At 39.9% G+C, this 15,719-nt stretch overlaps 1 protein-coding gene across 1 annotated transcript in view; it reads left to right on the forward strand.

Annotated features, from left to right (window-relative positions):
- The window catches only part of reln (reelin), a 360,124-nt gene that overhangs the window by 226,203 nt on the left and 118,202 nt on the right, over positions 1-15,719 (forward strand). Inside the window, 1 exon segment of the mRNA XM_034176269.1 lies at positions 7,899-7,969. Coding sequence (XP_034032160.1) covers positions 7,899-7,969 — 71 coding nt within the window.

Below are 15,719 nucleotides of genomic sequence, written 5' to 3' on the forward strand. Positions count from 1 at the left end.
AGCCCATTGATTCCTCTCGTGGCAGGTGACGAACATCCAACACCGCTTGTTTGGCACTTAGAAAATGTGTGGCCATTCGCACTATTAACACAACAACAGTCAGCAGACAATCATTGTCGTGCTGTTAGAGAAATTTGTCTAAGTGCTCCACGAGTGTGGCTTTAGTGTGTGTGCTAAACTGACAGGAGGTGTGGCCGCCGACAGAAGTGGCTGTGGAGATCTGTCGTTCTGTACTGTGTTTGGACAGACATGGACTAACAACTGCCCACTGTGACTCATGTGTGTCTGCTTGCTGTCATCACGTGGACATAAATTAAAACATATATCGCTTGGCGACAGGCTGCAGCAAGTGCGCGCGTGCACGCTACAGCCCATTGAAAGGCTGCCCCCAGGTTGAAACGGACCATCAGATCATAACACAAAGCGGGCAATCTGACTGTCACACCACCCACGTGAGCTCTGTTCTACATGTTGTGGTGTCAGTCCTGCGGCGCAGTCAACAAGACTCGCGAGTCAGGCAGAACACGCGCGTGGCCTCCTGTGTGCACCGGATCAATAGGTGTGGACATGAGAAGAGCGAACTGCTTCATCATTCATGTCATTGCATGCATGTATGTCTGTGACCATGGGTCATCTACTGAAGAACCGATGGATCATACTTGTATTACCCACTTGATAAGAGGGATTCAATAAAATGCGTTTTTTTTATATTGTGTGCATTTTTTTTCCTTAAATACATTCATGTCCTTCCTGATATGAGGCAGTTTTGTGCAGTTTTTATAGGACAGTGATTGTAGCTTGGTGGTAAGGTTTCTGACTGGTATTCAGAGCTTTTGGTGCGGGTTCGATTCCCGTGGGTGTGATGTAATTTTTATTTTTTCATAGCAGCTATGCGATGTGGTTATTCTAACTCCAACATGAGGACCACTACATACAGCTCCCTAACAGAATCAGAACTCCAACCAAGAATAATGCAGGATGGGACTACAGGGAAAACCCATCATCCTTAATTCCTTAATTCTTTATTCATGAACAAAATTTTTTGATGAACTAAAAGAAATAAAAGGAAGATGAATCTTGTATTCTTTGTTCCTCTAACAACAACAAAAATAAAATCTAATTGCTTCCTCAATTCCAACCCCAACGCTGGTCCTCGTCAAATCACCAAACATCAAATAAACATCATTAACACTAACATAATTGTCAACATTTCAGAAGTTACATTCACTTTTCTTATAATTTGCTATATTCTCTCATAACTTTGTCCTTATACATTTTTTGAACTTATAAATATTTGTACATTTAATTTCTTCATTCAATGCATTCCAAAGTTTAACTCTATAAACAGAGGGACACTGTGTTCCCACGTGCACAAAACCGTCACAGCATGTATTATTTTTATTTATTTTTTATTTTTTATTCACAGCAACTGTGAAGAAAAATGTGGTTACATGATATGTAACCACATACACGATGTGTAACCACACTCTTAAGAGTTGCTCCGACAGGTGTCGCCCTGAGTTGTACATATTCGCACCCTACGGAAGTACTTTATCAGGTGATGTCCAAAATTAATTGAGTATTTTTGGACTATGTTTGCACAAACAGCTATGAAACAGAAGTGTCCCTCTGTTTATGGAGTTAAACTTTGAAATGCATTGAATGAAGAAATTAAATGTTGCACAAATATTTGTAAAAATGTATAAGGACAAAGTTATGAGAGAATATAGCAAATTATAAGAAAAGTGAATGTAACTCCTGAAATGTCAACAACTATGTTACTGTTAATGATATCTGATATTTGGTGACTTGACAAAGAAACAGCGCTGTGGTTGGAATTGAGGAAGTAAATGGATTTTTTTTATTATTATTATTTGTTACAAGGAACAAAGAATACAAGATTTATCTTCCTTTTATTGCTTTTTGTTCATGAAAAAAATTTGTTCATGAATAATGAATTAAGGGTGATGGGTTTTTCCCTGTAGTCCCATCCTGCATTATTCTTGGTTGGAGTTCTGATTCTGTTGCGGAGCTGTACGTAGTGGTCCTCATGTTGGAGTTTTATCGTCGCTGTAATTTGGAAATATTGTGTGCTCTGTGAATTACACTGGTAAAAGTATTTCGGGCAGTTAACTGAGTGTGAGCAGTTTAGTGCTGAATGTTGCGCAACTAAAAGAACCCTGTAAAAGTGATGTTTGTAAACGTGAAACAGTGGGAAAAAAAACTGAAGTTACCCAGATGAAACTCCTTTTCAACATCAATTCTTTATTCTAATCATTACATTCACAAATCTGATTGGTTAATCGTGTGAGATTTCAGACCGTATACTATCGGGGTAACGGTGGCAAAATATTTGACTCTTTCACATTTGGATGTATTACTCCATGCCCTAACTGGTGTTCTGACAAGATATCATTCCTGTCTACAGGCCAGCCCTCCGTGCAACTGCGCAAGTGCATGCATGCTCAATAATGTTGGAAAACGGAACTGTCAATTTATGCAACGAGACACAATTTGACAGAGCATCGGCTGCGCGCACTGCTACGCAGATGGCACAATGGCGCTGTTAGCTGAGAGCTGAAAGAAAGTCTCATACCGACGATGTCATATGTACCATATGAAAGTATTGATGTGGATTCTGACACAGAATTACTGTTTCACATTTGATGGATTACTCCGCGCCATGAACCCTGTCGGAGTGATGCTGCCTCACGGTAAGCCTCGCCAACCGAACAGAAAAATAAACCGTGCAAATGATGGAATTGGATTAGAATGGGAATAACCTTGTTGTGTCTGATAATTTGCAAATGTTCATGCTGCTATATGGTCACAAATATCCTTTTTAATGCTCAATTTGCGACCATATAACAGCATGAATGTCCGCAAATCATCAGACACAACAGGGTTATTCCCTAATTGCTCATGGTTATACAAGAGAGAAATGTATAACCTGGCTTGAGTCTGTAGTGTGGGGGTTACAAAACTCAGTGATCTGCTTTTGCACTGGATATCTGTATCGTGTAACCTTGTTGATCACAAATAACAGTGAATCTTTTACTACATAAAAGCAGCACCGTTTAGCAGGTTTCACCATCTACATAAAACAGCTGACTGCATTTGTAACCATTTCACCCTCTTTTATTGCTCTCACCATGTAGAACTGAAATCACAAATTCAAATTCTATCATTATCCATCCTTTTCTGAACTCGCTTGTTCCAGTTAAGGGTAATGGGTGGGGGTGGGGGGTGGAGCTTATCCCACCTGTTAGTGAATGAAAGGCAGGGCGCACCCTGGACAGGCCACCAGTCTATCCAGGCCCGGATCCAGATCGGTTTGGACCGATGTCGTTGCATCGGTCAGATTTTTTTACTCATCGTTCGTCATCGGTAAAAAAAAATCTCGAATAATCCTGAATAGTGCCTACCATGTCCCCGCGGTGAACACAGCTTTTGATTTGATCCCACAATGCACCACTCAGTTGTACACAGGAAAATTTAAACCGGATCAAACAAACATAGCGTCAGTCGAGTCGAGTCGATGATCATGGCATCCAGCAATAAAGTTGTGCAAGGAAAATTGGGCGCTTATTTCAGCAAGAAACGGTGAGTGGTTTATAAATAGTTTTCAGACAGTAGTGTGTTTGAAAGGCATTCTATGATGACTGAAATTACATTTTCGGTGGTTTTCCGACTATACATGTCAACCTACAGTAGTGTTGAGAATAATAGTAGTGCTATGTGACTAAAAAGATTAATCCAGGTTTTGAGTATATTTCTTATTGTTACATGGGAAACAAGGTACCAGTAGATTCAGTAGATTCTCACAAATCCAACAAGACCAAGCATTCATGATATGCACACTCTTAAGGCTATGAAATTGGGCTATTAGTAAAAAAAAAAGTAGAAAAGGGGTGTTCATCTGCTGTTGATGCTACAAACTCAAAACTATTATGTTGAAACTGCTTTTTTTTTTTTTAGCAATTCTGTGAATCACTAAACTAGTATTCACTTGTATAACCACAGTTTTTCATGATTTCTTCACATCTGCGAGACATTAATTTTGTTGGTTTGGAACCAAGATTTTGCTCGTTTACTAGTGTGCTTGGGGTCATTGTCTTGTTGAAACACCCATTTCAAGGACATGTCCTCTTCAGCATAAGGCAACATGACCTCCTCAAGTATTTTGACATATCCAAACTGATCCATGATACCTGGTATGCGATATATAGGCCCAACACCATAGTAGGAGAAACATGCCCATATCATGATGCTTGCACCACCATGCTTCACTGTCTTCACTGTGAACTGTGGCTTGAATTCAGAGTTTGGGGGTCGTCTCACAAACTGTCTGCGGCCCTTGGACCCAAAAAGAACAATTTTACTCTCATCAGACCACAAAATATTCCTCCATTTCTCTTTAGGCCAGTTGATGTGTTCTTTGGCAAATTGTAACCTCTTCTGCACATGTCTTTTATTTAACAGAGGGACTTTGCAGGGGATTCTTGCAAATAAATTAGCTTCACACAGGCATCTTCTAACTGTCACAGCACTTACAGGTAACTCCAGACTGATCATCTTTGATCATCCTGGAGTTGATCAATGGGTGAGCCTTTGCCATTCTGGTTTTTCTTCTATCCATTTTGATGGTTGTTTTCCGTTTTCTTCCATGCGTCTCTGTTTTTTGTTGTTTTTTTTTTTTTTTTGTCCATTTTAAAGCATTGGAGATCATTGTAGATGAACAGCCTATAATTTTTTGCACCTGCGTATACGTTTTCCCCTCTCCAATCAACTTTTTAATCAAACTACGCTATTCTTCTGAACAATGTCTTGAACGTCCTTCCTCAGGCTTTCAAAGAGAAAAGCATGTTCAACAGGTGCTGGCTTCATCCTTAAATAGGGGACACCTGATTCACACCTGTTTGTTCCACAAAATTAACGAACTCACTGACTGAATGCCACACTACTATTATTGTGAACACCGCCTTTTCTACATTTTTTTACTAATAGCCCAATTTCATAGCCTTAAGAGTGTGCATATCATGAATGATTGGTCTTGTTGGATTTGTGAGAATCTACTGAATCTACTGGTACCTTGTTTCCCATGTGACAATAAGAAATATACTCAAAACCTGGATTAATCTTTTTAGTCACATAGCACTACTATTATTCTGAACACTACTGTATATGGATTGTCCATAAATTATACAGATTTTTCGAGTTTCAGAGTCATACAGACGTACAAATAAAGTCAGATATTCAGGGTTTGCTATGCAGCGGGTCTGTAATCAACCGTTTCTGCAGCGCAACTCCACTCTGAAGCGTGAACCATTGAAGCAATGCTTCGATCCACTAGCTCGTTGGTTCTTTGATTCGTTGCTCTTCAGAAATGGCAGGTCCGCTTCTTAACCCCTCTCAAAGCCATTAAAATAACGGGAGTCACTTTTGTGTGGATTAAAGTCACTAACTGGGTCTCTTCTCTTGTCAAGAAATGAGAATTGTCCTCTGTGCCATTGTCACAGCTCCAAACGCTGCGTGGCTCTCTGCCAAGACAGAGTCCGGTCGGTATTAATAACTTCAAAATGAATTGCCGCTTTAAATAAAATGACACCTCTTACAAACATTGCAATACAAACAAGAAACTACAATCGACTAAAACGTTTTTTTCCTCCCAAAATGAGACGTGCTGTATTTCTTTACAAATTACATCCTAACGTGCAGCATAGCAGCTGCAAGAGTTCAGCTCAGATATATGGAAAGACATTCATGCCAATAATGTCTGAAAGGAAATGCGTTTGACAAAAACTACAGATTTTGTTTATTCCTATTTATGTCCAGAGATTAAGGATCCACCATGTCAATTTTTGTAATAGTGTTGTTGTTTTTTTAGGACATTATATTTATACAAATAAGAAGTGTTCACTATGGTCCATGAAGTATAATAAATATATTAAAAGAAGTGTGACAGTGTATGTTGCACACGAATAAAAGAATGAAGATTATTGAATAACAAGACGTGTACGATTTTTATTTTACCATTGGGCAAAAATGCATCTGTCAGATTTTCACTCTGGATCCAGCCCTGCTATCCTATATAATATTAGAACATTGTGTACAATCTTACTATGTATAGCACAAAAACCAAGTGAGTTGCACTTTATGTATGCTCACTGAGCTAGAACATGCGCATCAACATGCATTGAAAGGACATCTGTAAATGTGAGCAGCTCTTACAGCCTCTGCATCATTTATCCTGACTAAGACAATATTTGGAAAGCACCTTGCATAACCATGCATGCTTGGACCAACCAAAACAGATTACTTTGAGGGCAAGAGGTGACTTAATATGACAGGAAATCACAAAAAAATATTATGTTGAAAAAATGGCATGTGATAGGAAAGTTTTATGGTTGATTTCATGGTCAGCAGCCAAAAGTCCATAAAATATCCTCCCTTCCATGCAAAAACAAAATGAAAAAAAAAAAAAAAAAATCAATATCTGTGTTCACTGTAACTTGAAGCCTGTTCTTATGACTGTGTTTTTTTGACCAGTTACACATCATCAGCAGCCCCAACATTCACATAATGACAGCTGATCAGGTCCAGTTGAACCTTAGGGGAAAGCGGTTACATGAGCCTGTGCAAGAGAATGCTTAAACAAATTGACTGGAACCATATGGGAAAGAGGTTATGCAAGGACAGAAAAGGAAAAACCACCACAATGTTGCTGTTCTCTCCAAAACTTCCCTCATTTTCTCCAAATAAAGTGACAAAGGACACAAGAACTTCCTTTATTTTTGCCTTGATATCACACATCATAGTGTTTTGTGCAATAAAATGGTCTGAATTGCACTCTTGTAGCCTTACAAGATTCATTGCCAATAGCAGCCATGTTTGTTTTTGTTGTTGGGTTCTCCCATGACATCACTGGAGATTCTCCAAAGGTTTCCTTACTTCTTAACAGTTTGGGTTTTATTTGAATACAGTACCACTGTAACATGCCATCTTAATTTAAATCAAGGTGTGATTTTCCACCACACAGTGTTAACACTAAAATTGTTCTGTTGTTGTTTTTATTCAATGGTGGACACAGTTCCACTAATCTGCTAATCGCTAATTAACAAAGCTAATGTTTTCATTAGCAGACTAGCTTTTCAGCTAACTTTTAAAACCATCAGTGAACCACTTAGCTTCCTCTAAATTTAGTTCCGCTAACTTTCAGCCCACTAACATTTTTATTGCTGGTAAAGTGAGTTAGTTCCTGTTTATGAATGCAGAGAGCTAGCTAACACTTCTGGTTCACAGGTCAAAGCACACAATCACTGGTAAGAAGGCAAGAAGTTACACTGTGGACAAAAACAGTATATAAGCAGTTCAAAAGTCAGTGTTTGTATGTATTTATTTTTCGTACATTAGTTTTGTTTGTTCGCCTTAGAATTTACCTAGCAGCCTCTGCGGCGGTTTAACTCGAAACTGGTTTATCAATAACCGACAGTGTAATCCAATGTGGCCGTGACCAAGTCAGCACTAAAAGTTAGTGGTTAGCAGTTAGGAATAACTTCCGCTACATTTTTTTTTTGCAGTTTATCGATTTAGTGTTATAAAAGTAAACTTCTCAGTTTAATGGTTATCAAAGCTAACTTTTTGGTTAGCTGGACCCACCACTGGTTTTATTAAGTAATGTAGAAGCTGGTGTGTAATTGTTTTAGTTTTACTGATTTCATCATTACTTTTTCTCTTGAAAAAGTAAGACTAAGAAAGTTTTTTATTTATGAAAGTGTGAATTCATCATTATTGTTAAGTGAGAAATTGTGCCATGTGTACCAAGTTGACATAATAGATGCTCATTTCCTTCTTTGTCTTTCTTGTCTTTTTTCTCTACTTCTGATTCTGCATCTCAGTGCCACAGCTACACATCGAGGACAGATAATTTTCAAGGACGCTCTGGCCCAGCAGCTTTGTGAGCAAGGAGGTGAGGAGCAGACACAAAATCTTCCCCCTCATCACTGACTCTCACACATGCACACGTAGTAATCTGCCCACATCCAGTGTGTACTGTTCCACTCTTCCTGTTTCAGTCCGTGCATAGGGATGACATATGATACGGCTGATGCGCTGCATCTTCATGACAGTGGCTTTGCAGCATTTCCTTCCTCTCTTTCCACCTAATGATGCAGCTACAGTCTGAGATATTCGGATGTCCTATATTGCCAGATTAATTTGAGCTTATGCTAAACTCATCTTTTTCTCGCTCTCTCTCCCTCTGCCGGAGATTTGCACTTTATGGACGGCACTTCTTACATCCTCTTGCTGTGACAGTCTTAAGTAGCTATTGACAGACAGCACAGTCCCACTTTGCATGCTGAGTGTGTATAATTGCTTGTTTACAGGAATGAAGCCTCCTCCTCACTCATGAACTCCTCCTGGTAGATCAAATTCAGCTTTAATGCCAAATGTGAATAAATACACTACCTTGGGATGGGGTCTTTTTGCAATATGTAGGAAAGTAAAAAGCACAGTCCTTCATATTTGCCATATATTATGTTGTAATACTTATAGTTGATTGTCTCAATGGGCTATAATGTTTGTAGATGATAGCAGGATCCTTACCGAGAGTAGGGAACAGGTTGAGGCAAGCCTGGAGAGGTAGAGGTATGCACTGGAGACTAGGGGAATGAAAGTCATTCAGAACAAGGCAGAATACATGGGCATGAAGGAGTGAGACAAATGGTGCAGGAGTAGAGGTGGCAGAGGTAGGTAAATTTAAGTATTCAGGGTGAGCTGCTCAAAGCAACTGGGCTATTCTATTAAGATCACCCACGACCAAAAAAGTACAAAAACCAGATGAAATGTCTTAATCTGTCTTGCCGCCTGACAGCCTGGCTTATAAAGAGCAGACCTGGCAACCTGCCCGGAAACAAAACAAAGGAGACATGATTAAAAACTCCAACAAACCAACCAACAAGCCAACCAATTTTATTTATTACCATCACCAATGGAGTTGGGTGGAGGTTATGTTTTCACCCGTTTGTTTGTCTGTTTGTGAACAGCCTGCAACCCACAATTTATCATATATTGTTATGAAATTTTTACAGAGGATTCATATCCTGATAGGCAAGTACTGATTCAATTTTCAAGGTCACAGGTGAAAGTCAGGAAACATCTTGGAAAATTGGAAAAATCCATATCCTTTAACATCAAATGAATTTTCTAAAATTCATATAACTGTCAAAAAAGATTGTTTTTTGTTGTTGTTGTTGTTGTTGTTGTTCATATTTGAGAGAATTATGTAGGATGGTATCCTTTATCAACTGACAAAGTTTGATCCTGATCTAATCTGGTTACAGATTTTGTGGCCAAAAGACATGACTTGGTGCTGTGTAGGGTTTTAAAACCAGATTGGAAAAACCAAAGAAAGGCCATTAATGGACTGTAAACTATCTTCTCGAGGATTTTTTAAAGAAAAGGCAGATTGAAGATAGTCCTGAAATATGTAAGAACTCCAGGATCTAGCCCAGGTTTTTAATCAGAGGTTGCACTACTGCCGATTTAAAATTGTTAGGGACCACACCTGAGGACAGAATGCTATTAATAACTGCAAGAACAGATGGTCCTACAGTGTGGAAAACCTCATTAAATAGTCGAGGCAGGACCACATCATTTAGAGAACCTGAGGGCATCAAATGACCAACAATCTCCTGTAAAAAAGGACAGAGTCACAGGCTCACACTGATCAAAGACAGCGAGCAGGGGACAGAGACTGAGGGGTCATAAGCAGATGGTGAGATAAAAGATCTAATAGACAGCTTATCAATAAAAAAGTGAAGAAGGTTTTCACAGACAGCAGAGCAGGTCTCCATACAGACAGTCTGCGAGGCATTAAGAACCGAGTTGATGGTCTTGAACAAAACATGAGGCTTGTGACAGTTCAACAGGATAAGTGCTTTCTTTCAGCATTTTTCATAGGCGTAACCTCCACCAACTAGGTTGGGCGGAGGTCATGTTTTCACCCGTTTGCTTGTTTGTTTGTCTGTTTGTGAACAGCTTGTAACAAACAATTTTTCAAATATCGTTATGAAATTTTTAGATTTATATCCTGATAGGTAAGAACAGATTAAATTTTCAAGATTGTAGGTCAAAAGTCAAAGTCAGAAAAAAATCTGGGAAAATTAGAAAATCCCTATCTTTTAACATTGAATGAATTTTCAAAAACTCAAAACTCTGTCAAAAAAGATCAAACATCTTTGATATCTGAGAGTATTATGTTTGATGGTACAAAGCTTGATCTGGCTCTGATCTGGATTACAGATTTTGTGGCCATTTAAATTTAACATTGAAAACCCTATTTAATATATATTTTACATTATATCTTAATCAAACCTACCCCAGTCACTCCCATATTTGAATGTGGGGTGCAGACTGACACTCACTATCGCCTGACAAAATCTGCTCCAGATCTGATCTGGATTGTGGAGTTTGTGGACATTTGAATTTAATATTGAAAATACCATTTGGTGTAGATTTTGCATTATATCTCAGTCAAAAGTGTCTCAGTCACTCTCATTTGTGACAATGAGGTGCAAACTGGCACTCTCAATGAATAGACTAAGTCTGATCTGCAGGGGTTTGCGCTCTACAAGTGCGGTGCCAATAATCAGTTTGTGTCTCTGCAGTATCAAATACCACATTAAAAGAGACAAACCAAAGCTTTAGATCTTGTGAGACCTTGGATATGCAAAAATGACAGAGGGAAAAACAATCTCTGAGTTTGACGATGTGAAACTAAGTTCAATCTGCAAAAGAATATATGCAGGTACAGCAGATATGAACACAGGAAACTGGTGGGACACTCAGAAGAGTAATGATGGAGCTGAGGAGAAAGACAGGAGAACGGGTGAGGAGTGTGGAGTTGTAAATTGCAGATGTCAAAGTGACAATTCTTGTCTCTCCTGAAGGAGATACAGGCAAGCAATGTTGATGAGAAGCTTGAAGGTCATAAATTGTAGGTACATTATGTGTTCCCCGGGGGGGTGATTTAATATCCTGAAAAAAGAAACCTGGGTGTAGAATAGGGAAGTATATGAGAGAAGATGCGAAATCTGAAATGCAAAATGAGCATTGAAACTGTCTTTTGCATTTTTAAGGCGAAAGGGGACTGAGCACATATGAAAGTAAGAAGGAAACAGAAATGGGTTTAGTCGCTTGTGTTCCCCAGTGGATTGTCTGAGCAGAGCAGGCTCTAGTCCATTTGTTTTGTCTTTCTAAACACACCCAAATCTGACTGAAATATCTCAAAAAACAGACTTGGAGTAAAAAGTAAGCATTAAGGGGGATACACACCAGAAACGCCAATCACCTTTGAGTTGGTGGCCGTCCAATGCCTGTGACGATGGACTGGGGTCCTATCCAGGGTGTACCCCGCCTCACTCCTTATGACTGCTGGGACAGGCTCCCCCCATGACCCTTGATTAGAGTAAGCAGGTATAGAAAATGAATGAATGAATGAATTCCTTATTGCATGAGCTTTTAGACAAAAATGGTGTGAAATAAATGCCATACCATCATTCATCATACACACCATGTCAGCCATGACTGGATCTGTCTTCTTCTTCACCAAGCCAAAAGGTTGAAGGTTACGCCAACTCTTGAATCAAAATTCTACCTGATTTTCGTACCCAAAATTATAATTTGAGGGGGTGTTCATGTGCAACTTACAAGTCGCCACCTTGTTTTTACCATAAACCCAATAGGGCAGCGCAGTCTCGTTTGAACCCCTACATGATATCATAGGATTTGACCACATTTGGGGACAGGCAGCATAAACACGGCAGAGAATCCCCGGGCGGAGTGTGGGAGTTTCAGCACAAACCATTCAGCCCGGCTCGATAAACTTAAAAGCATACTCGCCATCACCTAGCGGACATGCCAAGACGTGCTGTTTAAAATGGTTTCCGCTGAAACCCCCATCCTCCAAATGGTTTGTGCTGACACTCCCATACTCTTAGTCTCTCCCCACAAACAACGTCAATTCTAATGGGAAAATTGTGTTCTTTTTTGTTTTCGGCTGCAATCACCAGAGCAGTCATGAAAAATGCAGTTTTTTTCAGTTCCCAATGGAAAAAGGAAGACGAGGGAAATGGGAAAGGTCGTGTCGGTAAGTGTTAGCCTACAACGCTAACCAGAGTAGCTGTATTCTCTCACCTGCATATCCGCCTCGACATGTTTGAGCTACGAGTCATAAACAAACCGCAACACATGTCCACTTTCCCAGAGAAATTGCTGTGTTTCTGTCTCCGGTAGTAGAGAAATTACATCATATTTTACCCCTTTAGCACCCGCCCTCAAATAAAACTGCACTGCCCAACAGCACGTGAAGGCAGCATAGATTCAGTTGTAGAGAAAGAAAGACAGTGCAGGCTGCTCCAAACAAAGTTACTTGAAACTGATGAATTAGCATTCAAAGTGGAATAACACATCCAGGAGCCACTTCAGAAGTTCATATGCTTTAAGGCTCAGTCTTTGAAGACCTGGAGAAATGAAAGCTGTCTTAAGCATTGTTAGAATCCTGAGAGGACGGAGGGAAAGAGGCAAAAGAAAGGGGGAAGATGAAGGGAGAGAGTCGGCTGTTTAAATAAGAAAGCAATCAGAGGTGATGGGGCAGGGTGAAGCCTTTGAGAGCTAACGTACAGATTAGCTGAGGAGGTAGAGTGAGTAGATAATGTTTCAATTTGAGCTTAAATCTGAAAAGATGTAAAGATCATTTAAATGCCTTGAAGATACATGAGGGGTATAAGCTTCTAACCCAGTGTGGAACATCTGAGACAAAACACATTGCTTCTTCTTGGCAATAAGACGTTCACAGGTGTTTGCTTTAATATTTTAATGGTGGCGCCCCTAAAAGCTAGAAGAGACATGAGACATAAGCAGAATGTTGCATGTGTGCATCTGGGTGTTTGCTTAATCTGTCTGGCAGTGACGAGGTGTGTGTGTGTGTGTGTGTGTGTGTGTGTGTGTGTGTGTGTGTGTGTGTGTGTGTGTGTGTGTGTGTGTGTGTGTGTGTGTGTGTGTGTGGAGGGGGGGGGGGGTCACAGACACTCCCCTCTGTGCTCTCACTGTGCTAAGTTCTGCTGTGCAAGCAGTCCTTTTCTCTCCTTCCCCACATCCCACCATCAAATCACCCCTCCGACTCACCTTCCACTTTGCTTTGATCTACACCAAGTATACTTTTCGCGGCTTTCACAGCAACTGACAGGGGAGGAAAAAAAAAATCACCATATTCCTCTTATTTGTGTGCTGAGAAAAAGCTTAAGGGAGTGTCTGACAAATACTGCTGCAACCATATGAAATGCACGGCAAAACCAGCTAGTTCGCAGCACCGATCAGCACGCTGCCAAATTGTTTGGACAGGTTCCGAGAGATGCTTTAAAGCGCAGCGCTGCGGAATGCATATTAGCGGCAAGGTTTTAAATGATTGCAAGTATAAGAACAGACAGGCAGCCAGATGAAACAGAAATGCATTTCCTCTCCTGCTGAGCCGCCATAAAAAGACTTATTAAAAGCAGATGAGACGATGTGGACCAGGAGATGAGGTGAGGTGGGGGTAGGCCCGGGAAGGACGCTCGGGACTGAAGGGTGGAGTAGTTGAAGGTGTTGAGTAGGTACTTCATCAGCGCTATCTCCTGACAGCGGGGCCAACAGCCTGTTTCTGCCCAATGTCATCAGATCCTCTCATTTCTAGAAAGGGGATAAATCAAGGTTTTATACACCTTGCTGGGTGGACTGTACCCCAGATGGATTGTTAAAGGGACATATAACTCAAACTGGCCAATGCTACCTGAGGGATGGTTGGTCACAGCTTAACAGAGAAAGAACTGATGGCATCTCCTCACCGCCGAACACACCGACCTACTTGCCTGACTGAATACTTCCAATACTGAGAATACTTCCATTATTGCTCAATAGCAATGAATAAATAAATAAACAAATAAAATAAAGTACACTAAATCAAAACTGAGATCCAGGTTTTCAGCGGCATCATGGACTTGTTGGGTTCATTGACGCTTTCCTCACTAGTTGGCTTCATTTACAATCCCCCTTTTTTAAGTGAAACTACCGTGGAGACAGTTATCATAGAGTACAACACTGTCTCTCTTCATTAATAATTGATTGAACTGACTTTCAAGATATATTTGACTTGGAAAGATTCTGTTCATCCCCTGGGTATTGAATGAAAACAGTTTGTAAAACTCATGATTTATAGTAGTGTTCAGTGGTGGGCACAGATAACCAAAAAATTAACTTCGATAACAGATAATCACATAACTGAAACGTTATCTTTGATAAACATAAACCGATAGTTACAGATAACCGATAAACTCCAGTATTGTCTCTGTTACATTTGCAACTACTAACAAGCTGAATTTGAGTTTTAACACCATGACCGCTTTTGGAAGCATCAAAAGCAACAAAAGACCCAAACAATGAACCCGCACTTCTATGTTTGTACATTCTGCCCCTGCTTTAAGCTACAGAACTACACCACAGAAGCACCCTGAGAGCAGCCACAAAGCCAGCTCTCTACCAATCACAATGCGCCGGTCAAGCGGAGGTCTTGGAAAAGAAAGTCATACTGACTTATGGTTTGGTGTGAATACTGATAGAATAACTCCATTAATGTCAATTCTGTCATTTGTACAAAGTTAAAATATAACATATATCTTTTAATGTTGAATAATGCACTAATTCTGAGGTTTTGTAACAAACAGACAGATCGCAAAGGATTCTGGGTAAAAGTGCCTCTGCTAAACACTGATTGGTTCAGTCATTCATTATGTAAACCAACACGTTAAGGTGACGTGTCGTGTGTTGGCGTTTACAGATAAATGTGCTTTTGTAAAATATTCAATTTTTTTATTTGTAAAAACAGGCATTTTTACAGAGACCTGGAAGTGTCATCGCAAAATGTTTTGCATATGGAGAGAATGTGCGCTCATTTTATTAGTTTTATGATTTTTATTATTAGTTTTATGATGTGCGCACGTTTTATGATGTTGTAAAACGTGTACTCAATATTGTCTTGCCACATAAATGTTGGCTTTACACTGTACGAGTTTTGGCCCTTTTTCAGATGATTTTTCAGTCGTGCGAGAATTTTTTGGACCGAGTTTCAGGTTAATCGCATGTCCTACATCGTGTAGTGTACATGGAGTAACAAGCTGCGTTTAACATCTCACGACCACCTCCTGATCGCCGATCGTATGGTCGAATGAAAATCAAACCTGTTTGATATTATTCTGGTCGGCCGTCATGAGGGTATCCTGCTGCTGAAGAGCTACAAGCATCCAACCACTCACACTGTGCATGTGCAAACACCGCAGACCTGTCCTGTAATGTTTTTGTTGTTGTTGTTGTTTTGTTTTTAAACTTAATTTGTAAAAAAAAAAAAAAAAAGCCATTTGCAAAGCCAAAAAGTTGATTTGACAACTATCTGATATAACTGGGGTCAAAATAAATATAACACTGCCATCTACTGGTGCCCAGACGCTTAGTACTTAGGGCCAATCAGATTGGTCTTCAAAACACAAAATGACCATTTTGACACCACAGGATAGAACCCGCTGAATGCATTGCTATAGAAATGTGACATCACAATTACACAATTACTGAGACATTATCCAGTTGTGGATATTTTTTATATGTAATTGGCATTGCACTCACTTCTG

The sequence above is a fragment of the Thalassophryne amazonica genome, chromosome 8 (assembly GCF_902500255.1).
Source record: "Thalassophryne amazonica chromosome 8, fThaAma1.1, whole genome shotgun sequence".
Taxonomy (NCBI): Eukaryota; Metazoa; Chordata; class Actinopteri; order Batrachoidiformes; family Batrachoididae; genus Thalassophryne; species Thalassophryne amazonica.